The sequence below is a fragment of the Pelodiscus sinensis genome, chromosome 25 (genome assembly GCF_052426305.1).
Source record: "Pelodiscus sinensis isolate ZL-2025 chromosome 25, ASM5242630v1, whole genome shotgun sequence".
Classification (NCBI taxonomy): domain Eukaryota; kingdom Metazoa; phylum Chordata; order Testudines; family Trionychidae; genus Pelodiscus; species Pelodiscus sinensis.
Genome location: NC_143076.1, coordinates 10,577,013 through 10,602,790, shown reverse-complemented (window position 1 = coordinate 10,602,790; position 25,778 = coordinate 10,577,013). Strand labels below are relative to the sequence as shown.

At 45.0% G+C, this 25,778-nt stretch overlaps 1 protein-coding gene across 12 annotated transcripts in view; it reads right to left on the bottom strand.

The window, feature by feature from the left end:
• The window catches only part of ARHGAP32 (Rho GTPase activating protein 32), a 472,553-nt gene that overhangs the window by 221,966 nt on the left and 224,809 nt on the right, over positions 1 to 25,778 (bottom strand). For 10 of the 12 annotated variants that reach the window (XM_075909245.2, XM_075909242.2, XM_075909249.2 and 7 more), the window contains 3 exons: positions 20,099 to 20,190; positions 17,452 to 17,493; positions 16,987 to 17,071 (listed from right to left, as the gene is read on the bottom strand). In XM_075909245.2, the coding sequence (XP_075765360.2) occupies positions 16,987 to 17,071; positions 17,452 to 17,493; positions 20,099 to 20,190 (219 nt within the window). The remainder of the gene's footprint in view (positions 1 to 16,986; positions 17,072 to 17,451; positions 17,494 to 20,098; positions 20,191 to 25,778) is intronic. The other 2 variants (XM_075909240.2, XM_075909253.2) reach the window with 1 other exon arrangement.

Here is a 25,778-nt window from a genome sequence, read left to right as displayed (position 1 = left end):
CTTCTTATATAAGCCAGGGATTACATCTATAGAAAGTTTGTTAATATTACCTTGGCATAACAAATGTTACTCCATGTACTTTAATGTTCTTCTTAACAGAATGAATTATTGTTTATAAGAATGTAAGTGTTTAATTGCCTTTTAAGCTAAGGATTGCTTTTCTGGAATATGTGGATTCTTTTTAAATGTGTTTTAATTTTACATTTTTCTGTTTTTCCAGGTCATTAACCATTTGCAAAGAGAAATTTTCCAACACATCTATGCTCTAATTGCTAATTAATTAAAACTTTTTTTAATATTTAGTCTTGTGACATGCTGCTAACGATGATTTATAATGATGGCAAATATAGATCACTACCAACATTAACTGCTCGACTAGTTCCGCAATTATAGAATCATAGAGTCATTGAGCTGGAAGAGACCTCAGAAGGTCATCAAGTCCAGGCCCCTGCTGTAAGCAGGACCAATCCCAAGTAAATCAACCCGGCCAGGGCTTTGTCAAGCCAAGACTTAAAAATCTCTACGGATGGAAACACCACTACTTCCCTTGGTAACCCATTCCAGTGCTTTACCATTCTCCTAGTGAAATAGTTTTTCCTAATATCCAATCTGGACCTCTCCCACCACAACTTGAGACCATTGCTCCTTGTTCTGCCATCACTACTGTGAACAGCCTTTCTCCATCCTCTTTGGAACCTCCCTTCAGGAAGTTGAAGGCTGCTATCAAATCCCCTCTCACTCTTTTCTTCTGCAAACTAAATAGACCCAACTCCCTCAGCTTCTTCTCGTAGGTCATATGCTCCAGCCCTCTAATCATTTTCATTGCCCTCTGCTGGACCCTCTCCAATGCGTTCACATCCTTTTTGTAGTGGGGGGCCCAGAACTGAACACAATATTTCAGATGTGGCCTCACCAGAGCCAAATAAAGGGGAATAATGACATCTCTTGATCTCCTGGCAATGCTCTTCTTAATGCAACCTAATATGCCATTAGCCTTCCTGGCTAAAAGGGCACACTGTTGACTCATTTCCAGCTTCTCATCCACTGTAACCCACAGGTCCTTTTCTGCATAACTACTACTTAGCTGGTAGGTCCCCAGCCTGTAAAAATTCTTAGGATTCTTCCGTCCCAAGCGCAGGACTCTGCACTTGTCCTTGTTGAACCTCATCAGATTTCTTGTGGCCCAATCCTCCAATTTGTCTAAGTCACTCTGGACCCTATCTCTGCCCTTTCACCCTAGCTTAGTGTCATCCACAAACTTGCTGAGGGTGCAATCCATCCCCTCATCCAGGTCATTAATAAAGAAAGTGATAGAAATGTAGCCGTGTTAGTCTGGTGTAGCTGAAACAAACCACAGGACTATGCCCATCATCTAATAAACCATCTTGTTAGTCTTTAAAGTGCTACATAGTCCTGTGTTTTGTTTCATTAATAAAGAAAGATATTGAACAAAACTGGTCCTAGAACTGAACTTTGGGGCACTCTGCTAGAAACCGACTGCCAACCTGACATTGAGCCGTTGATCACTATCCACTGGGCCCGGCCTTGTAGCCAGCTTTCTATCCATCTTACCATCCATTTATCCAATCTACATTCCCTTAACTTGCAAGCAAGAATATTGTGGGAGACCATATCAAAAGCCTTGCTAAAGTCAAGGTATATCACATCCACTGACTTTTCCATGTCCACAGAGCCAGTAACCTCATCATAGAAACTAATCAGATTGGTCAGGCACAACTTGCCCTTCCTGAATCCATGCTGACTATTCCCAATCACTTTCCTCTCTTCCAAGTGCCTCAAAATGGATTCCTTAAGGATCCCTTCCATGATTTTTCCAGGAACCAATGTAAAACTGACTGGCCTATAGTTCCCTGGATCATCCTTCTTCTCTTTTTTGAAGATGAGCACTACATTTGCTTTTTTCCAATCATCCAGGATCTCTCACGATCTCCACGACTTTTCAAAGATAATGGCCAAAGGCTCCTCAATGACATTTGCCAACTCCCTCAGTACCCTTGATGCATTAAGTCCGGACCCATGGATTTGTGTACATTTAGCTTTTCTAAATAGTTCCTAACCTGTTCTTTATCCACCAAGGGCTGTCCATCTCCATTCCATCTTGCGTCACTTAGCACATTAGTCCGGGAGCCGACCTTGTCAGTGAATACAGAGGCAAAAAAGCATTGAGTACTTCAGCTTTCCCCACATCATCTGTCACTAGGGGTGTGTCTAGACTACATGTCGACGGAGGCATGTAGATTAGCCAGATCGGAAGAGGGAAATGAAGCCGCGATTAAAATAATCGCGGCTTCATTTAAATTTAAATGGCTGCCCCGATCTGCCGATCAGCTGTTTGTCGGCAGATCGGGGCAGTCTGGACGCAACGCGCCGACAAAGAAGCCTTTCTTCATCGGCACAGGTAAGCCTCGTGAAACCAGGTTTACCTGTGCCGATGAAGAAAGGCTTCTTTGTCGGCGCATCGCGTCCAGACTGCCCCGATCTGCCGACAAACAGCTGATCGGCAGATCGGGGAAGCCATTTAAATTTAAATGAAGCCGCGATTATTTTAATCGCGGCTTCATTTCCCTCTTCCGATCTGGCTAATCTACATGCCTCCGTCGAAGGAGGCATGTAGTCTAGACACACCCTAGGTTACCTTCTTCATCCACTAGGGGCCCCACACCAGCTCTGATCACCTTCTTGTTAAAATGCCTGTAGAAACCTTTGTTGTTATCCTTCACATCCTTTGCCACCTCGCAATTCCAACTGCGCTTTCTTTCGCCTTCCTGATTAACCCCCAGCATTCTCGAGCTATACAGTTATACCCCTCCCTGGTCATTTGTCCAAGTTTCCACTCTTTGTAAGCTTCCTTTCTGTGGTTAAGTTCACCAAGGATTTCCCCTGTAAGCCAATCCAGTCTCCTACGATGTTTGCTTCTCTTGCTACGCATTGGGGTGGTTTCTTTCTGTGCCTTCAATAAGGCTTCTTTAAAATACTGCCAGCTCTCCTGGACTCCTTTTCCCTTCATGTTAGGGGATTGTTCTTAAGATTTACTCAAGTCATTAAATAGCCACTGTGTCAAAAAAAAAAAACAGTTATACACATGTTGCAGGCCACAATTTTCAACCTGGGGTGCCAAAAGTTAGGCACCTAAATAAAAGTGTTCTAATTTGCAAAGAGATACTGAGTGATTAAAGTGAAACCAATGTGAGCTGTGCGTGTTCAGCTCATCTGAAGTATGAGGGGACCCAATACATGGGTTGAGATACCTAATTTTAGTCAACCAAGTTTGAGACGTTTCACCCAGATCTTTGCATGCACAGCATTTTCTAGGTTATCAAAGCAAACACATGCCCATGTACAGCAGATTCAAATTAAGTCAATTCATGAAAGGTATAGGATTCACCAAAGCATCCCAGATTGAGGAAAACAGCCTGAGTTTGATTCTCTGCTGATATAAATGTCACCATCACCTGCAAGTACCTAAACCAAGCGGAAAAGGAACAAGGGCCTCAGGAAGTATAGATATTTATTAAAGGTGGGCCCAAACTCTGAAATCATCTCCTGATCCTTTGGGAACATTCAGATGCACATCAAAAACCCAAGAAAGCTCACAACCTAATAAATTTGTTAGTCTGTAAGGCACTGCAGAACTGCTTGATGATCAAAAACCATGTAGCTTGAGCTCATGATGTCTAATATTTAGCCAATGATCTTGCCCTATTCATGGCAAGAGATGGAAGAACAATGGCCATGTGAATCAACAGCTAACGTTTTTCTTGTTCACTTGTGATCAATTTAAACCTAAAGGCAATTTACACTAAAGTGAAAGGGGATATTTGGGATGAGATACAGAAATTTAATCCAAAGTGACAGTAACAGAGAGAACCTCTTCTATGAGAGGCAATTCAATAGTGACATACTACATTTGATTTAGTACTGGTAGAAAACTGAATTATTTTATAAAGAGAAAGATAAACAGATTTTGATGCACTTTGGTTCAAGGATCTGTCAATCTGTGAAGAAGTGCTGCAAACAGCACATTTAGAGAGGGGGCTAAGCAGCTGGAAACACATTCAGTTTTTGAAAGAAAACCCCCAGAAGAGAATGAAATTGGCCAGTACTGTATCTTCAGCTGAAGGGCAGAAACACCCTTTACTTCTTTGAAAGAAGCCCATATTCTGCTCTGAATCACCACAGTGCAACACAGCTTCACCCCACTGGAGAATCTGACCCACATATTCAATTTAACCCTATTTGTAGCAATAAGATTTACACATGCACAGCAACAGATGGGACTTGACTGTCTCCTACGGAAGCAAAGATATAACTATAAACGACAATTTAAAAATGTTAACCACCAGTTCCACTTGGGCAGTCAGCAGGATTTGAACCTAACATCTTCAGAGTTAAAAGTAGGAGCCACAATGGCTTGACCTAAAGGACTAACTCAATTAACCTCTTATAAACTTGTGATGGGGACAAACTAAATGGAGAGGGACAAAGACCATATCATATCAATTTGCTTTGTTCTGTAGAAGAGTAAGTACAGGTACTAACAACAAATGTACTGTATAATGGGGAGATGTCAATCATTCCACAGTTAAGACTTTAAAAGATTTATATTATCCTTCCATCACAAATAAACTTGAGTCTGATTTTTCCCCAGTTTACTAGAATCTGGCTGAAATTTCACAGGTGTGCGCTAAGTCCAGCATAGACTTTTTCTATGTTGTTTTTGACAAATGGAATAAATCAGATGGGAAATACAATGACGCAAAACCTTACTACAGTAAAACTCCAATGGTCCTTCACTCCTGATGGTCCGGCACCATCAGGAACCCGGAAGTGCTCTGGGCAGACGGACCATTGGAGCTGCTCTGCCCCCAGGTTCCCCGATTCAGCTGCTGCTAAAACTGACCAGCGGCTGAATCAGGAAGCCTAGGGCAGAGCAGCTGGGGCGCTGCCGGGTTGGTCCCATAGCGCTGCCCCTCGGGGCTGCGGGGCCCAACCCGGCAGCGCCCCAGCTGTCACCCATTCAGCCGCTGCTGAAACTGACCAGCGGCTGACTCCAGGAAGCCCGAGGCAGAGCAGCTCTGCCCTGGGCTTCCTGGAATCAGCCCCTGATCAGTTTCAGCAGTGGCTGACTTGGGGACACCTAGGACAGAGCAGCTGGGGTGCTGCTGGGTTGCTTTCGCAGCGCCAAGGGTTGGTGCTACCAGACCAACCCGGCAGCGCCCCATCTGCTCTGCCCCAGGCATCTGGATTCAGCCGCTGCTGACACTGACCAGCGGCTGACTCCAGGAACCCCGGGGCAGAGCAGCTCTACCTCGGGCTTCCTGGAGTCAGCCGCTGATTAGTATCAGCAGAGGCTGACTTGGGGACACCTGGGGCAGAGCTGGGGGGCTGCCAGGTCGGTCCCGCGGCGCTGCGGGACCAACCCGGCAGCACCTCAGCTGCTCTGCCCCAGGCGTCCCCAAGAGCAGCTGGGGTGCTGCCAGGTTGGTCTCGCCGCGCCAAGGGTCGGCGCTACCAGACCAACCCCACAGCACTCCAGCTGCTCTGCTGCAGGCGTCCCCGATTCAGCCGCTGCTGAAACTGACCAGCAGCGGCTGAATCAGGAATGCCTGAGGCAGAGCCGGACTATTGGAAAGGGGGGCTATGAGGGGTCTGGGGCGGCATCCCCCCCCACCCCACCTTAGGCCCCTCATAGCCCCCCCTTCTGATAGTCCGGCAAATCTGATAATCCAGCACCCTCTGGGTCCCAAAGGTGCCGGATTATTGGAAGTTTACTGTACTTGAATATTTTACTTTTTGGCGGGGAGGCTTCAAAGGTTTGGCCTTGAATTTCTGTCTAAAAATAATAATCTATTGACATTGGCAAGAGTCGGCACTTACTTTTGGGAGTCACTAGCAGAATTATTCAGTTATCAGAAGCACTGTCATACTCATTGCGGGCTGTTATTCTTCATTTCCTAGACTGTCAAAAGACCTTGCTAACTCTTCAATGGCCTTCACTGCGGGAGGCAGAACAACATGGGAGAAAGCATATGGAATGGACAGAAGATTCTGGTCTGAAAGAAACAGAGTAGAGAACCATGCAGAGGATGAGAGCGAAAGAGCCATAGGAGAGGAGAAGGTGGTATCCAGGCTGGGAAGAGGAAGTCCCGTTTGGAGTTGAAAGTCAGGCTGTCAAGTAGCAGGGTTAATCCATGCACAGCTTGCAAACTTGTCAGAGATTCTTATCATTCAGACTCTCAAACATTTTTTAAAAACCTAAAACAAATTTCTGGGATTACAGTCTACAATGGGCAATGCTACAGGGCCAAAATATGGTTGTTTGAATGGTTTCTGCTGTGTGTATCCCCCTTTTTGTGGAAGGGAAGGAAAAGAGAAGTTGTTTTGTGCTTGTAACTTTAAACAGAGAATTTCAAGCCTAACATTTGTGCTTCCTTTTGAATCTTTCACATGCTATCTGGAGATTCTCCCCCCCGCCTTGGCTAACAAATAGTTACAAGGTTTTAAAAAAAAAATTCCCTAAGCATTATTTAAAAACAAAAAACAAAGAAAAGTTCTCAACAAGAGGCTTTATTCACAAATGGCACAAAGAGAACCATGCTGATCCCTACACAGCGTTGCTTCCTGACACACACCAGGAAAAAACGCATACAGACTCCAACTACAGCCACAGCGGAAATCTAGCGTGTGGTCTTGGCTGGAAAGTCCTCGCTTGCCAAAGACATTCTATAGCCAAACGGCTGAACTTCTAATAGGCATTCCTGGCTGCTGTTGCCTAGCCTGGTGGAAGTGATTCTGATTTCAAGTACTTCCTCTACCATTGATAACATGCTTGTCCCACTTGCAATGCCAGAGTTTGAAGGATGAGAGAGAGTGGACCTTCGGTGTGCAGCAATCTGGACAGCCATTGTGCAACTCGGCTGTTCATATTGCAGTCCAAATGCACATTCAAATGAAGAGGATGAAAAATCAAAAATAAAATTATTCCAACAAGAATTAAAGCTACTTCCAATGCCCGTTATCTCTGGCTCTCTGTCTTACGAGAGTATATAATGCTGATAGAATTACCTTTCTTCCAGTATTACTGCATCCACATTAGGAAAACTGTGCTGCACAAAGCTGCTCATTGTTTAAATGTCAAGCCCTAAGTTCAACTAATGGGGCATAAGTTCCTAAATCACTTTTAAAAATGGACTTTAGCTGCTTTGGTACAGTTTTAACCAAAGTGATGCAGGAAAGTGGGGTGTTTGTAAATAGGATAAGTGGCAGGTAATTTTGGTTACACTGGCTCTTTAAAATGGCCCCCAAAAGCTCCATAGGAATTATGCACCTCACACAGGATGCGATGAAAAAGAAAAAGAGGAAACTGGGCGGGGAGGGGAGAATGGATACTGCTGCACAGAACTGATCATGAATGCAAGGATTCTTGCTGGAGTGGAACATAATGGTCACGTGGGGAAGAGACAATAAATGCTTCAGACGGTACCATGGCAGCTGTGAATATGGAAATAAGAAAAAAGAAAGAACAAATGATGAGAAAGAAATAGACCAGCAAAAACCCAAGAGAAGAGAATGAAGGATATGAGTCATTAAGGGAATGTGTTAATCTTTTAGAATCAGATAAAGGAACAGTAGAGATGTAAGGGGACTGTTAGCCCCTTACTAAAACTCTGTGGAAGTTTTTGGTTCGCCAGCTCACAGTATCAAAAGGGGAAGGGTCCACGAGAAATCAGGGCCCTAAGACTGACAGACTCCAGACACAATGGAAAGCAGCCAACACTCCAACTCGACCCGATTGACAGGTTGGACAGGCCAGTGAGGAAAGTAAGAGGCCAGGCCCTGTCCTCCCTGTGAGCTGGGATTTTTCTAGGTCTCTCTGAGCAAGGAGAGAGCTGAGAGGCAGCTAAGAGGAGCAAGCTGTGTGGAGAGGCAGTCCTGCAGCAACAGAGCCAGGCACACACAGTCCAAGGAGTGCAGACCCTGTGTTGAGCAGCAGACTGGCAGTGCTCAGAGAGCTAAAAGGGACAGAGAAGCAACACAAGGAGCTGGAGACTGGCAAAGCAGCACAGCTTGAAGCTGGGTGTGGTGAGCAGCTGGGACCAGCAAAGTGGGGGGAGAGGCTCTGGACAGACAGATATCACCAGCCAAGAGGCCCAGCAGGCCAGACTGGGAGAGGGGTCTGGCCACTTAAAGCTTGAGGCTGTGTGGTCACTGCCAGAGCAAGCGTGTCCAGCCTGCAGCCCCCTGCAGCACATCCAGGGCCTCTAAAAGGCCTATAAGAAAGAGACTGCGAACTGTCCCTACACTCTGCAGGCTGCTGTTTGTGATGTCCCCATGCTACAGAGCAGGACTGTGTTCTCATTTAACCTTTCTCATTTTTTCTTATTCTCTCTCTCTAATCAGTTGATGTTTAATAAATTGTATTTGCTTTGAAATTTATGGAATGATCACTGGGCCAAGAAAGCATGCAGTGTGACGAGAGCACCCCTTCCCCAAGTGACTACAAGGTCGGGGATTAAGCCCCAGGAAACCTGGGCCCAGCCTTGTTGGGGTTTTGAGAACTCTGCTACTCAGGAGAGTGGAAGGGGAGCCCTCAGGATCAGGGAGGCCATGGAGTAAAGGAAGTGGGAGCGGGGACTCAGATCCTTTCGTTGGTCCATTTCACCGGGGTGGTATAGAGCTCAGGAAAGTTCCCCACAATAGCGGGACCATTCCCCTGCTTATAGAGACATTACTCTGAAAGGCTTCTGAAGGAAGAGAATCCAAGGGAACCATGTTTTATGGAAAAACCCAACCAGGGTCTGGTAGCTCCAGTCCTAGAAGTAATAACTGCAGAAGCAGTAAGCAGCGAGAAGAAAAGCAGCAGTATGGAAGCGCTTAGGGCAACAGTGTGAAAACATAGATGTTTTCCATCACATGGACAGAGAAGATGCCTGGTGCTTGGAGAAAGAGCACATTCATTCAAAATTTAAGAGAACAGAAGACATACAGAGGCAGCAAGGGGTGGAGGGGAAGTGAATAGTTGAGTAGTGACTTGACTAGTCGCTTACATCCCTGGTAAGAGGATGGGAACGAGTGACAGAGGTAGGATCACTTGAGGATTCCCTGTTCTGTTCATTCCCTAAGGGGGGCACCTAGCAGTGGCCATTGGTCTGACCCAATATGGTTGCTATGATGTCATGAAAAAGGAGTCTCTTAGCTTCAAAGTTTCCAAAGAACTGCTCCAAGAGACCTGATCCATGAGTTTTTTTCACCATGTACCCTTACTTGAATTTTATGGGGCTTTGGGCATACATAAGGCACCACATCACAATTACCAGATAGCAAGAAAAGTGAAAATAGAAGAGGAATTAAGCAGGGGAGGGGGAAGACTGCTAGACTAGGCTAGACACTTAGCAAGTACTTTCCGACTGCCGCATAGCTACATTTCAGTATATAGCTCCCTTCTTCCCCCCATCAAAACCAGTCAGACTTCTGAAAGCTCACCCATTGTTAGATTCAAAGCAATTCATCATGCAGAGCCTGACCTTTCAGCATATAATTAAAAATTCAGTGATGCAGACCTCAAGGATAAATGCAATAATAAATATAATTTATTTCCTTAATATACCAGTGAATTCTTTATAATGTTGAGATAAACAAAGCACGTCCCATTCCTAAAATGATGATCCTAACTAGGGGAGGCAATAAATTCCACTAGTTGCCAAGAAGCTAATATTTTGCCTTATTGCAATCTTACAAAAGATTTGGTGCGGGTTTGAAAACATTAGTCTTTGTGAAAGGATATTTCCACCATTCATTTCTGTGCCTCAAATCAAGAGTGAATGTGCATTTGCCATATGGCTACATGGCAGAAAAAATATAAATGTTAGTAACCGAGGCGATGCTTTGGAACTCTTTATTCATTTATTGCTAATAAAACCTGCTCTTCAATAGATTGGTAGGATAACAGTTAACGTTTGTCGTTAACATAGCATTTCATGTTTTCAAAGCATAACACATTAAGCTCCAGTACATCTACATGAGACATGGAAATATTATCTGTTTATACATGGGGAAACTGAGGCACAGGGCGATTCACTCTGTCAAGATCAGAGTAAACAAGTAGTTGAATCAGGATTAGAACTCAGAAGTTTCTGGGAACCAGGTCTGTGCTCATTCCATTAATCCGGGGGAAGGAGGAGGGAGAAGAAAGCAAGATACCTCTCATGGGCCAAGCCACTGGAACTAACCAGCCAATAGGAACTGACTCCAGCCAATCTCTCAGCTCCTACTGGCCAGAAACAACCAGCCAATAGGAGCTGAGAGACTGGCCTGGGGAACAGGGTCAGTGCCAGCCTCTTCCCCCTCCTGGAGCTGAGAGCCATGTGGAAATAGCAGCCTGCAGTTTAAAGTGATCAGGGGCTGCAGCAGGCAGGGAGCCCAGCATGCCTGGCAGGTGCTGCAGAACTACTCGCCAGGAGTCACTTAGGAAAGCATCTCCCAGCCAGAGGCTGCCTCTGGCACCCCTGCCCCCCTCTTGCACCCCTCCCTCAGGCCAGAATCCTCTCCTGCACCTACACTCCCTCCCAGACTCTTCACCCCATTCCCTTGCCCCAGGTCACCACCCAAACCTTCTGCAGTCTGCATCTTTTCCCCTTCTCCCAGGTCACAATTCCCTCCCAGACTTTGCACCCCCTCCTAGAGCCCCTCTCTCAGGCCAGAATCCTCTCCTGCATCCATGGTCCCTCCCTGACCCTATACCCCAATCCCCTGACCCAGGTTACAACCCTCTCCTTGACTCAAACTCCTTCTCAGACCTCACACCGTCTCCTGCACCCCAGTCCCTTACCCCATGCGCACTTCTGCACCCAACCACCATCCCTAGACCCTGCACCCCCCTCCACAGAAAAGTGTGGCCCTCAACCACTTTCCAAAATCTTGGAGTGGTCCTCTACCAAAAATTATAGCCCACCCCTGCAATAATCCATGCAGCCTTTGGGACACAACAAGCTAATCCAGCCACAGATGACTATGCATAAATAAACCAAAGGTAAAAGCTATCAGGCCACCTCACACAATGATAGAACAGTGCTGGATCACCCGGTAGTGGTGCGTTTGCACAGCATCAGCCCACTGGCACTTGGTCTAAGAGTACTATGGTAAGGCAACTCATCCAGGAACAAGATTCTCCTGGAATTTTGAGTCTTGGCGGCATATAACTCACTGGGGCACTGGCTGGACATATAAATAATAAATGGGTTTATGAATTGTGCATCTTTTTATAATGAACTAATGCAACTTGTCCTTCAGTGCTAACATTCTGGGTAAGTTGTGGCATCTTGTTAGGATTTACTGGCTAGATAAATAGTCAGCTCTTCCACCCTCTGATGACTCAGTCCCGAAAAGAATTCATCACTGTTTCTGTAATAAATTTCACTTGGTTTCTCCCCTATGGAATATGTAAAGAAAAAAATTAAACCCTCTTTACAGGGTTTCAGAGAATCTCTTTGGGCACTTTGGTATCCAATACCCATTAATTTAATGGGGGAGGAGGAGAGAATGAACATCTACATTCGTTAGAGAAGCTTTGGAAACCTAAATTTATATCTGAATTTGGTCCACATAGATCAGTCCTGGGTCTCTCTCAACAGGGAAAATCAAGCTGAAACGAGTGTGGTCTTGTCAATCCAGCACTACAGTAAGAAGAGAGCAAATCTGTTTCCACACATCTCATGAGCCCAAGCTGACAACTCCCATTGCTCCACCAAACCCCAGCACAGATGACATTAACATTAAAAACCAATTTGAAAGCTGGCCAAACTGTTATTAGACACCTTGATACAATTACTGATGCCTCCATAAAGTACTGCCTGTCTACTATGCAAATTTTAAGAGTGAACTGTTCTTCTAAGGATATTACACCCACTACTCCTTCAGATTAGAGTTAATAATTTGCCATCAGGTGTCAAATTATCATTTAAAAGTACGCCATTTCAGCCTACTCCTAGTTTCTAGTTTACTTCAATTTATGAGCACAAATGCACCATTTGTTTCAGATGTGTAAGCCGTATCCTATACAACACTATTCTCTACTGCGAGAACTATATTCATTTTATACTAACAGTTCTGAGTTGTTTTTCTCCTCTGGCCTTTTAATACTCAGTCTTCTGCTATTCAGGAAGCAGCATAATGCCTGTTATCTTTCATAACTAGATACCAGGGCTCAGATACAGCTTAGTTCATAAAAGCAATGACTGTCAACCTGTACCTTCATGTAGTTTTTGCTCACATTACAAAATTCACTACATAACTTGACTAGTAGCCATGGTTCAGCAGAAACTAGGAACTAGAGAAATAGGACAGATAATTAGAGCCCTGATTCAGCAAAGCACTGAAGCACATGCTTGATATTAAGCATGTGATTAATCTCACTATTAAATTAAGAATATGCTTAACTCATTTCTAAATTAGAACTGGGGGGAGAGGGGGGATTTCACAAGTACCTATGTTATGTGATCCAAAGTTCCATTGTCAAAAATAATGCAGGTATTTAGGACCCTAAGAACATGTTTACACAAGGATACTCAGAAAAGTTAATCCAAATCAACTAAACGTACACATTTAAAGTGAATTAGTTAAACTGCATGTATTCTCTTTTAAGTGAGGTTAAAAAAATAAAGGCTGCTTTAATTCTAACTCAAAGAATCCACACAAGGATTTCATTCTGTTTATCCAATCCACTTTAAAGTCACACCATTGGTGAATTCAGATTAACTTTTCTAAATTCCATGTGTAGACAAGCTCTAAATCTCATTTTTGAAAATTTTACTGCAGATCTGGATTCAGATTCATTGGAAAAACAAAATTTATACAGAACACATCTATCTGACTTTACTATTGTCATGTAACTCCCTGCAGCAATAGGAAAAGTCAATATATTCTTAATCACAAATAAAATTCAATCATTTGTCTTCAAAATGCATATTGTTTTCACTTAAAGTAACAGCATGCAATTTCACTCAAGTACCTGCAAGATGAAGATACTTTCTTCATATTCAACTCATTCTCTTTGAATGACAAAAGAGAAAATTCTCAGAAGAATGCATAATGCAGTAAACTATCAATCTATAGATGGAGAGAGCAGTGCTTAGCAGCTACTCCCTTATAAAACATTTTTTTCCCAACAAAATCTAAAAGATGAATGGTGTCACTTCTGAAAAAATAGAAGGAGGCATAGGAATGCAGAAGTAGCAACACTCTTCCAGAAGTACAATGCAGTGCCAGGAATTGATCCTGCACCAATTGGCACATTTCCCACTGACTTCGATGAGAAGAGAGATGGAGTACCTATGTAGTGTGGAAAGTAGGTACAGCTGGGGGGCCATGGCACTGATATGGAATTCAGAAGTTTTGGGATCTATCTTTGAGTTGACATTGATCCCTTGTAAGCATAGGCAAGTTACTTCACCTCTGCCTGCTGCTCTGAAACACTTTGGCTACATCTACACTGCCCTCTCTTGCGAAAAAGAAATATGCAAATGAGGCAAAGCATGGAATATCGCTGCACCTCATTTGCATAATTAATGAGGCTCTGCTTTCAGGAAAAACAGCTCTTGCGTAAGAGGGGGGTTTTGTGCAAAAACGGGGCCTTATTAATTATTCAAATGAGGCACGGCGATATTCCACGCTTCGCCTCATTTGCATATTCTTTTGCACAAAAGAGGGCAGTGTAGACATAGCCTTTGCTTTTGTTTGGTTGGTTGGTTTTGTTTTTTCTGATTAAAGTGTTAGCTCCGATGTGTGAGTGTACAGTGGTTAGCATAATGGCACTTTGAACTCAGTTGGGACCTGAACTTTGTAGACTTATTTTTATATAGTCATCTCTTGCAGGACTGTTTCACCTTGTCTCTCTAGCCAATGATACTGGGCCAACACTATTACCCAGCAGCAGCTGCCTCTCAGAAATCAAATCCCACATGGAACCTGACCACTGTCACATTCCATAACAGTCAGTAATTTCTACTGCAGAGGCTCAGAAGATACACAAAAGCAGAACTACAACTCTCAAGGGAAGCTGGTAAATAAAATACTCTACATTTTCTAAAACTGGATTAGATGTCAAAGGGTTGTGGCCTGGGGATTCCACCCTCCCTCCACCTGGAAGGCTGCTTTTCTAGCTGACATATGATGAAAGCACTAATGAGGCTTACTGTCTCTGAACACACAGAACAAGGCTTGTGCCATTTATGAACCTCTGATGGTGCCTCTTGGTTCAGGACAAGTCTCAGGTCCAGTTCAATAAAAGGAAGCTCTGCTTGAAGGGAACTACAGATTCCTAGAATCATAGAAGAGACCTCAAAGTCCAACCTCCTGTTCAACCCCTACTAAATCAACCCCACCAGGGCTTTACTAACATGGGTCTTAAAAACCTCTAAGGAGGAAGACTCCACCCCTGGTTAACTCATCCCAGTGCTTCACCACCCTCCTAGTGAAATAATTTTTCCTAATATCCAACCTAAACGATTGCTCCTGGTTCTGTCATCTGTCACCACTGATTCTAGCCTCTCTTCATCCGCTTTAGAACTACCCTTCGGGTAGTTAAAATCTGCTACTAAATCTCCCCTCACACTTCTCTTCTGCAATTCAAATAAGCCCAGTTCCCTCGGATTCTCCTCATAAGTCACCGCTCCCTAGTCTTTTTTGTTGCCCTCCACTGGACACACTCCAATTTGTCCACATCTTTTCTGTAGCGTGAGGCCCAAAACTGGACACAATACTGCAGACATGGCCTCACCAGTGCAGAATACAAGAGAACAATCACTTCCCTCAAACTGCTGGCAATGCTCCTACAAATGCAGCCCAATATGCCATTAGCCTTCTTGGCATCAAGGACACACTATTGAATCATATCCAGCTTCTCGTCCATTGTAATCCCCAGGTCCTTTTCTGCAGAACTGCTGTTTAGCCAGTCGGCCCTCAGCCTGTAACAGTGCTTGGAATTCTTCCATTGAACTTAATCAGATTTCCTTTAGTCCAATCTTTCTAGGTCACTCCAGACCCTACCCCTACCTTCCACCGTATCTACCTCTACTCCCAGCTCAGTGTCATCTGTGAAATGACTGAACGTGTAATCCATCCCATAATCCAGGTCATTAATGAAGAGTTAAACAAAAGCAGCCCCAGAGCTCATCCCTGAGGCACTCCGCTTGATACTAGCTGCCAACTAGATATCGAACCATTGATCGCTACCCATTGTGCTCAACAATCTAGTCAGCTTCCTATCCAATTCAAAGTCCATTCATCTAATGCATACTTTAAATAGCTGGCAAGAATACCGAGAGACCGTACCTAAAGTTTAGCTCAAGTCAAGGTACATTACATCCACTGCTCTCCCCATAACCACACAGCCAGTTACCTCATCATAGAAGGCAATTAGGTTCATCAGGCATGACTTGCCCTTGGTGAATCCACACTGTTTCTGACCACCTTCCTTTCCTCCAAGTGGTTCAAAATGGATTCCTTGACAACCTGCTCTATGATTTTTCCAGGGACTGAGGTGAGGCTGATTGGTCTGACTCTCCTTCTTCCCTTTTTAAAAGATGGGTACTACGTTTGCTTTTTTCCAAGTGTCTGGAGCCTCCCTGGATTGTCACGAGTTTTCAAAGATAATAGCCACTGACTTCTCAATCACATCAATCAATTCTCTCAGCACTCACCCATGCATAAGATCCAGCTTTCCTGAATAGTCCTTGACCTGTTCTTTCTGACCTGTGCTACCTAGTAAAGCAGTCTGGGTGCTCACTTTGTCAGAGGCTATGTCTAGAATACAAAGAAAAGTCAGAAAAAGATACAAAAATTGCAAACCGCAATTTCTGTATCTTTTTCCAAAATTTGGCACATCTACATGGTGCCAAATTTTGGGAAAACCTGCTCTTTCGAGCCATCCCTTCTTCCTCGTTCAATAAGGTTTACAAGGATGGCGAAAACACGTCCACTTTTCCGACAATTTTTTTTTTTTGTTTGTTTTTTTTTTTAAGCAAATGCGTACCTTGGATGCGGCATTGTTGTTCTGGGATACTTCTGGTATCCTAGAAAAGCGCTGCAGGATAGACATAGCCTGAGGCAAAGACTGAGGCAAAAAAAGCATTGAGTACTTCAGCTTTTCCTGCATTATCTGTCACTAGACTACCTCTCCCAGTAAGGCACCCACACTTTTCCTGACCTTCTTGTTGCTAACATACCTGTAGAAATCCACCTGTAACCCGTCACATCCCTTGCTAGCTGCAACTCCAATTGCACTTTCTAGCCTTCCTGATTATACTTCCTTTTTTTGGTTAAGCTCAGAAGCTGGTCGCACTTCTTTCTACGTGATAGGATGGCATGTTCCTGAGCCCACAATAAGGCTCTCCTGGACTCCTTTGCTCCTCATATTAGCCTCCCTGGCAATCCTGAGGGAGTCACTCAGGAAGGTAAACTGGCATTGCAAAGTGTCCACAACTCAAGGGCAAACTGCTGGAACATAAGACCTGGGTCGAGGATCATGTAAACAGAATAAGGAATCCTGAATTCAAATCTATTCTTACAACATATACTACATCTACAGTAATATAAACACACAATCTCATACATACACATGTACACACCCAGAAAGGAAGAAAAAGACACACAAATGTTATTCAAATGAGTTGTTTGTGAAAATTAAAAGTTCCGTGCCAATTGCAGTCTTTACAGACATTGTCCTCAACTCACCCAAGTGCAGTATTTTCTACACTTTACTTCAAGGGAGTATGCAAATATAACTGAGAGCAGAAACTGGCTCACTTTATCAAACCAGCTCCCCAAAAGGGGCCTTTTTTATCCCAACTTCGTATTATCAAACAAACTAAGCAAACCTACCTGGAGCTCTGTGAAGTGCTTTGCTCAGATCATTTAGCTAGTGACACAAACACAGCCCAATTTTGTATGTAAAGGAAACCTGAAACTTACCTGTATGTTACCAAAGTCCACATTCTCATAATGGAAATGTGCACACTCCGCCATCTTCGGGAAGTGGCCCTTGGTAAAGGATAACCTGAAGCACATTAAGAGCACGCTATTAGATGCACATCACAAACAATGGTCGGAACTGTGTCATGATGAAATGCAGCTAGGCCATCTAAATTTAAGTGCTTGACCAAGACAATCCATCTTCCTGAAGCTAAAGGAACATCCAGTGCTGTTTACTGTGATGCGCTGAAGCAGTGAGGTGAGGGATTTGGTGAGGGAGGTAAACTAAACTGCAAAGTGACATTTATCATTGTTGCTGTAGTAGGGAAACACAAGCACTCCATCACTACCAAGGCCAGTATCATAGGGAAGGATGCAGGCACAAGCTGTTCCACCTGTACTTGCACTGGGGAAATTAATCTGTAAACAGCCTGACACAAGAGACATATCAAAGTCAAACTTTACCTGTGAAAGGCATCACAGCCCATCAGTCCAGGGTTGATGGATCTGAGGGTGCAGAACAAATGCTATTTATCCTTTTGCTTTTAAAAATTCAGAGGTGAGGCATAAACATCTCCAAGCATCCCCAACTACAGCAATGGCTGACAGGGAGATACTCTGATTCTGCAACAGGATATTCCTTCCGCTGAAGCTGCTGCAGACTCCTATAGATACTTCTGGTTGTGAGTCAATGAGATTGTCATTATCTGGCTCACTCTTCCCACGGGAATAGAAGTGGGAAGTGAGATACAGCATCTAACTCCTCGACAATGGAACAAAGAGCTATTTTCCCTAACAGCCTCTGAGCATGATCACTCTGAATGTGCAGACAAATGCTGGCGGCTCTGAACCTTCCACACCAGCATTTAAGGAAGGACGGGCCAACTCATTTTTGCCTAATTTGGACCCCGCTCACAGCTCATTGGCTTGAATTCTGCTGAGGGAGCGCAAATGAGCATAAAAAGGGAACAGAACAAGGGCACAGACAAAAAACAGTCCAAAGGGAAAAGCAGCATAAAAACAGCAGTGGGCAGGTACAGTGGAAAAAAGAAACAGAACAATGAAACAGAGACATTTAAAAAAAAAAGAAAAACAGGTCATCCACTTTTCCCAATTTAGCTTTCACTCTGTGTCAGGAGCACAGGGGAAGTGTTACACTTACACCTTTCACAGACTTCCTTTTAGGTTTGTGCGTTTGTTTTTTAATAAATCATCTGGGGGGAGGGAGAACCTCACAGTTTACAGCAAGAGTGAGATTCAAAATTCAGACTAATTTTGCAACCCTTCCACCTAACAGCAAGTGTGTAAGCTTCAAAAAGCCTCCACCTCTATAAGCTTCATCTGCCCCCAGTTTTAGAGCATGTCGACCGGCAGGTTTTTTTTTTCCCCACAGACAGCAGTCCATGCCGCTCTGATAAAGAGACTACCAGAAATCTGTTAATGCCGGGTTGGCCAACCCGAGCAGCTCTCAAGCCACAGGCGGCTCTTTGCTTAAGAAATGCAGCTCTTTCTAGTTCTGAGCCGCGTGCCCACACTGCTCATGGCTGGCCGCTCTGTGCATGCGCCCCACGTCCTGGAGGGAGAAGCGCGTGGCAGTGGCGACTCAGGGACCCAGGCATTGGGTTAAAGCAGGGGAGAGGCTGGAGTCTGAGGGAAGAAAGGAGGATTGGGTTAGAGCAGAAGGAGCCTGGGGGGCCTGGCTCTGGGGGAGAGGGAGGGCATTGAGTTAGAGCAGGGGGGCTGGAGGTGCCTGGCTCTGGGGGAGAGGAGGAGGACTGGGTTATAGAGGGGGGCTGAGGGTGCCTGGCTCTGGGGGAGGGGTGGGGCATTGGGTTAGAGCAGTGGGGGAGGGAGGAGGAAGAGACTGAAGCACTTTAAACTCAAAGTCTTCATGGATGCAGAATAAGGCAGCCAACACAGAGGCTATACAGGCAGTCCCCGGGTTACATGGATCCGACTTACATCGGATCCCTACTTACAAACGGGGTGAGGCAACCCCACACTAGCTGCTTCCCCCCAGCAGACCAGGGAGACGCGAAGCTAGCACCCCCACCCCCCCGCCCCCCGCCAGCAGAACAGGGAGATGCGGAGCGGCTTTTCTCAGCAGACACCTCAGCTTGAGAATAAAGGACTGAGGGAAGTGAGGTGTGGGAGAATAAAACTGAGCTCTGGAGAAATGTTTGGCTAGAGTTTCCCCTACAATATGTACCAGTTCCGACTTACATACAAATTCAACTTAAGAACAAACCTACAGTCCCTATCTTGTACGTAACCCGGGGACTGCCTGTATTTAAATTCCAGGGCAAAAAAAGAATCGGCATGTACCTGGTTTACACTGTGTTTCTTTAAAGAATATTCAACGGCTATTGTTTTCCAGGCTGAAGCAATTATTCTGAGATATGAGTCTCTCCCTTATTGTTTTTGAACCTCTCATATTTGTAGTCTGGGACAGACCTGAATTTTCAGAACTATAAAAAAAGCCATAATCTTCATAAGTTTAAAACAAACAAAAAAAATGAGGAAACTATACCAGAGATCATCAAGCTGAAGTGAAACAGGCACTTCAAATTGTGCTAATTTACTTCTCAGTTCAGTTTAATTTTAAAATCTCACAGGACATAATAGGGCAGTAGTGTTAAATTTAAAATACATGGTGGGGATGCTTTTTTTTAGTGTGAGAATATGACTGTACTTTTAAAGGTTTTTTTTTAAATTTGATGTTTGTTTCTTGTCAAGTTCTCTGAAGATCTATGGAGTGGCGGTGAATTTTTTAAGTGACTAGAGACTTTTTTTATTGATTTTTGTCCAAAATGTCCTGTAATGTTATTTTTATCACTACATTTTGTGTACTGTATCTATCTATAGTTATCTAAAAATAAATACTTAATACATGGCTCTTCGTACTCTATTCACAGCTATTTTGGCTCTTCATTTCTAACTGGTTGGCCACCCCTGCTTTAGTGCTTACAGCCTGGCTTCTGGAAGCATTAAGGCTCTAGTGCAGCATGACAGTCTTGAGCACAGCTAGGATCTCAGAAACTAGGACTGGGAGCACAGAGGACAGAAAAGCTACAGAATTAACTCACAAACAAAATAAGGTCAATGCTCTTACTTTTTAACATTCTTCACTTTCATGCTCGCTGTGCTGCCGCACGTCCGAAGTGGCAGCTCCCCTGGAATTTCAGGAATATCGGCACCTCTTGCCTACAAGAGGAAAAAAAGGGAATGTTAGATTTGATTGGACACTTCCTGCCAGATAAATATTTGCATTGTCTGTGCAATTCTCACACATGTATGCAAGTTGTACGATAGCACCAAAACACTGAATCCAAGGACTGTGATCTAAAATATGGTTAGTTGCTTACAAACAACAGAACCCTGCTAATTCATACTTATCACTGGGAAAGTCAATGCACTATTGACTCAAAAAGTAAGAGACTACCAGCCTAACTTTATGCTTCCAAGACCACATTAAGGGTCTTAATTAAGCCTCTTAATTGTCAACACTGATGTCAGTGTGCACCCAAAGGACTCCCAATGAAGGTAATGGAAGTTGCTGGGTGACCAGTATACTGCTGAAAATCAGATTAGTTATTTACGTGACTAAATATGGAAGATTTTTTAAAAATATTTGAAAAATCTGGGTCTAAGCAAACAAACACAACAACAAAAATAACATAAATCAATAACAAAAGACACAATCAAGAGGCATCACAAAATTTGTACCTATTATTTTGTGTGTGGCAGAAGCTTTTAATTCATGTTGTGGCTTAACATTTGTAACTATTCTATCCATGCCCATTCCAGACACTTTTAATTTTCCTACTCTGTCATCTAATGAACTTTCATTCCTGAAAAGAGTGAAATGAATAGGTCATGTTTTGCTCCATTCGGGTGGATAAACGTGATTTGTATCTGTGCCATTCACGTCTCATATTAGCATCCTTCAAAACATTTAAATATTTAAGATGCAAGTTATCTTGGAAGTTCTCTACATATTACACATCTTACACCGGAATAATCAAGAGCTTCCTTGGTATATACAGTAAACTTCCGATAATCCGGCACCTTTAGGACCCAGGGGGTGCCGGACTATCAGATATGCCGGACTATCAGAAGGGGGGGCTATGAGGGGTCTGGAGTGGGGTGGGAGGGGATGCCACCCCAGACCCCTCATAGCCCCTCCTTACGATAGTCCGGCTCTGCCCCAGGCATCCCTGATTCAGCCGCTGCTGGCCAGTTTCAGCAGCAGCTGAATCGGGGATACCTGCAATAGAGCAGCTGGGGTGCTGCCGGGTTGGTCCCGCAGCGGCAAGGAGCGGCGCTACGGCACCAACCCAGCAGCACTCCAGCTACTCTTGGGGGTGCCTGGGACAGAGCAGCTGGGTACTGCCCGGTTGGTCCCGTAACGCTGCCCCTAGGGGCTGCGGGACCAACCCGGCAGCACCCCAGCTGCTCTTGAGGACGCCTGGGGCAAAGGAGTTGGACTGCTGCCAGGTTGGTCCCGCAGCGCCAAAGGACGGTGCTGCGGGACCAACCCGGCAGGACCCCAGCTGCTCTGCCCCGGGGTCCCCGATTCAGCAGCTGCTGAAACAGATCAGCGGCTGATTCCAGGAAGCCCGGGGCAGAGCTGCTCTGCCTGGGGCTTTCTGAAATCAGCTGCTGATCTGTTTCAGCAGCGGCTGATTTGGGGACCCCTGGGGCAGAGCAGCTGGGGTGCTGCCGGGTTGGTCCCACAGCGCCGAGGGGCGGCGCTACGGGACCAACCCCGCAGCACCCCAGCTGCTCTGCCCCAGGCGTCCGGATTCAGCCTGCTGGTGAAACTGAAGCTGCTGGTCAGTTTCAGCAGCGGCTGAATCCCGACGCCTGGGGCAAAGCAGCTGGGGTGCTGCCAGGTTGGTCCCGTAACGCCGCCCTTCGGCGCTGCGGGACCAACCCGGCAGCACCCCAGCTGCTCTGCCCCAGGGGTCCCCAAGTCAGCCGCTGCTGAAACAGATCAGCAGCTCATTCCAGGAAACCCCGGGCAGAGCAGCTCTTTGGCGCTGCGGGACCAACCCGGCAGCACTCCAGCTGCTCTGCCCCAGGCGTCCCCAAGAGCAGCTGGGGTGCTGCCGGGTTGGTCCCGCAGCCCCGAGGGGCAGCGCTACGAGACCAACCCGGCAGCACCCCAGCTGCTCTGCTCCCGGCTTCCCTGATTCAGCTGCTTGTCAGTTTCAGCAGCAGCTGAATGGGGGAAGCCTCTCTCAAATATATAGCAGAAGATGAGAGGTGCGATGGTACACAGTTTAGGGCACCAGCTAGGACTTGAGAACCTTGGGCTCAATTTCCTGTTCTGCCAAAGACTTCCTATGTGACCTTGAACAAGTCACTTAGCTTCTCTATGCCTCATCGATACAAAGGGGATAATGCCCTACTTCAGAGGTGTTGTTTAGAAAACGCGTTTTGTGAGGAACTACAATACTACAGTGATGAGGGTTATATTAGGGATGTAAAAGCTTAACTGGGTACCTGTCTTAGGCTTATCAGAATGCTCATTGCGTAACAGTTAACCGGACCTTGCCCAAACCCCAGTGGAAGGACAGCTGCACCAGCCCAGAGCAGCCCCTGCTGCATCAGACTGGTTAGCTGGACCCTGGCTATGTTGCGGCAGCAGGCAGGGCCACATCTGCATTGGACAGATGGTGCCCAGCCATGCAGCTGGCAGGCATGACTCTAGCCTCGCCGGACTAGCTGGTCCCTGACTGCACAGTCGCATCCAGCCTGCAGACGGGACCCTGGCCACGTGGTGGGCAGGCAGGTCCCAGCCACGTGGAAGGCAGATGGGACCCTGGCCCTGGTCATTCCAGAGGAGCTCCAGCCATATTCCCCATCAGCAATGGCCAGGCTGACCTGGAGCAACCCCTGCCATGCGTGGCAGGCAGAATCCCTGCCCTACAGCCCCAGCAGGATCCCAGCACCAGCTGCCCTGTGCAGGTCCACAAACGGTTAACAAGTTAAACAATTATAGTTACATCATTTAACTGTTTTGACTGATATTTACATCCCTAGTCTACATATGTTCAAGCCGATAGGAGTGTTTCAATTTACTTGCATGGGCTTTAAGTTGGGCCCATAATGGAGGGGAGAACGGGGGACACGAGGGAACAAATTATGTCCAAGCCAGCTGAGAGTCCAAGGAGGATCAGGACAAAGCAATGACCCTTGGTCTTGGCTGAGCAGCTCATTAGTGATCATGGCAAGAGCAGTGTAGTGAGCACAGTGCAGAATATAGAGGTCACATACGGTAGCACCTGCTTCACATATAGAACGATAAAATGTGAGTAGTGTACAAAACAACAGCTGGCAGAGAGATGGAATGCGGGTGCCTCAGTTTACCTTCTCTCAGAAGACAAGACACGAGCATAACCCATTCACCAATGTTGGGCGTGGATGGACCAGTGCTCTACTCCGGAATGCCAGTCATATGTTCCTAAGCAGGTCTGCAGAGAGATCTCTGACCAGAGATAAACAGCTGCCAGAAGTCATTAGGTTTACTAGAGAATAAGAGTGTGTCTAGACTACTGAGTTTTGTCGACAAAAGTGGACTTTTGTCGACAAAACTATACCAGCATCTACACTACCACTGAGTTCTGTTGACATAACGTCGACAGAACTCAGCAGTTTTGTCGACGCTGGTAAACCTCATTTTACGAGGCATAACACCTTCTCTCGACAGAGTTCTGTCGACAGAAGGTGTTATTGCCTGTAGGGTTGCATCTAGACTACAGGGTTCTGTCGACAGAAGGTGCAGCTTGCTTTGTCGACAGAACTCAATGTGTCTGGACGCTCTTTGTCAACAGAAGTTTTGTCGACAGATACTGTCAACAAAACTTCTGTCGACAAAACCCGGTACTCTAGACGTACCCTACGTGTACACTGTGATTTAAGAACATGGAAGAAGACGTGCTCTTTGACCCAAAGAGACCATTAGAATTCAAGCACATTATACCACCTACAAACTCCCAATGGCCCTACAGGCATTTCAAAGGCACTCACCACAGAGCCAGACGCCAAGACAAATCAATTTCAGAGTAATTATAGTATTGCCATTATAGAGCAGGTTAGTCGCGCCCCCTCACCCAGTACACTTCAGACAAAAGAGGGCAACTTCCATAAAACACCTTCGCCAATTGTGCAGTACCATAAATAGGATGTGGGAGAGGGAACGCTTCCTGCCCCCTTCAAGCAAGCAATCATCTCGGACTGGAGGGAGAGGGGAATCTGATTGCCAACCTCTTCTCTGCAAACAGCTGAAAAATGATTATTCAGAAGAGGGTTACGCAAAAAGGACGTTAAGCAACAAGGTGAAATCCCTGAGGACTTACGTGGGACTTAAGGAATGTACACCTTCTCTTCACAGAGCCCATTAAGCACTGCCCTGGAAAGAGAAGGGTTATTGCAATGAAAAATGGTGCCTCCTCCACCTTTGGGCTACTACTGATTTAAACAGCAACTAAGACATTCAGCCTTCTCATAATTGGGCTCCTGATAACTTAAGCCAGTGTTTTCCAATTTTATTTGGCCACAGAACCCTTTTAAACTCAAAAGAATTTTGCGGAACTCCTAATAACTTCTTATATATGGAGCTGAAAAAGTAGACCACAAATAAGGAAGGATAATAATAAACAAATGCTAAACAAGGTCATGAGTTTAAGATCATTTAGTTTAATTGCACATATTTAAAAACAAAAATCACATTTAATGTGTATAAACCGTTAACGGTGGTATTTAACAGGCGATCGCACCATTGACTGACTGCGCGTAGCCCTGAGTAGTGACATCGCCGTCCCCACTCTCTGGCTAAACTGGCATTACACAAATGAAAATTGTTTTAGGTTAAATTGATAAATGCTTAAATATTAATTATTATTATTTTTTAAAATCATAAAATGTTATTGTAATGGAATTTTCTCGTGGAACCCTTATTTTCACTTTGCAGAACCCCGGGGTTCTGCAAAACACTATTTGGGAACCGCTGGCTTAAGCCATACTTTAGCCTCATTGTCTCTCCAAGAGTCTACGTTGAAAACATCCACTACAGATTGAGGAAAAACAAGTACAATATTTAATTCCTTAAATAAAACAATCCCTGACCTATCTTAATTTATAGACAATTAAATTTGGTCGATAGCATTAATAAAACACTTGAGGGTCTCTTTGGGAATTCCACTGTTAAAAAGGCAGCCAATGTTACATATGTTGTAGCTCTTCTACGCAATACAATAACTAACTAAGCAATACATGTGCCTGTCCTGTAGCGCCTGAAATATATTGCCTGTCTCAATTTCCTTTTAAAAGAAATCTTTTGGGGTAAAAAATAATTTTCCATTTCCCATTTGCAGGACAAGCTGGTCTTACGTGAAACCAGATAAGCAAAAACTGACAGGAAAAGATGGGCTCAGAGCCAAATGACAGCAGTAGATAAAGATCACACTGAGTCAGACTCAAAGCAGAGTAGCCAGGACACTTCTGAGCCAAAATCATGCTGGAAAGAAATTCATGCTTTATCCCATCAGTGCTTAGTCATGTAAATGGTGCACAATGAGATGTAATATGCTATTTTGCAACATTAAAATCAAGGGTTTGCTACAGAAAAGCAATCCCATTCCTAGCGGGCTGACTCAGAAATCTCCAATCAGGAAGCGCCAGTGGGACGGTGGTTCTCAGAGCCAGAAGTCACTACTGGAGTACTAGCCAAAAACAAAAGTTTGGTTGATAGAAGAAAAAGAGATAAATAAGAAAGAGTTACTCAC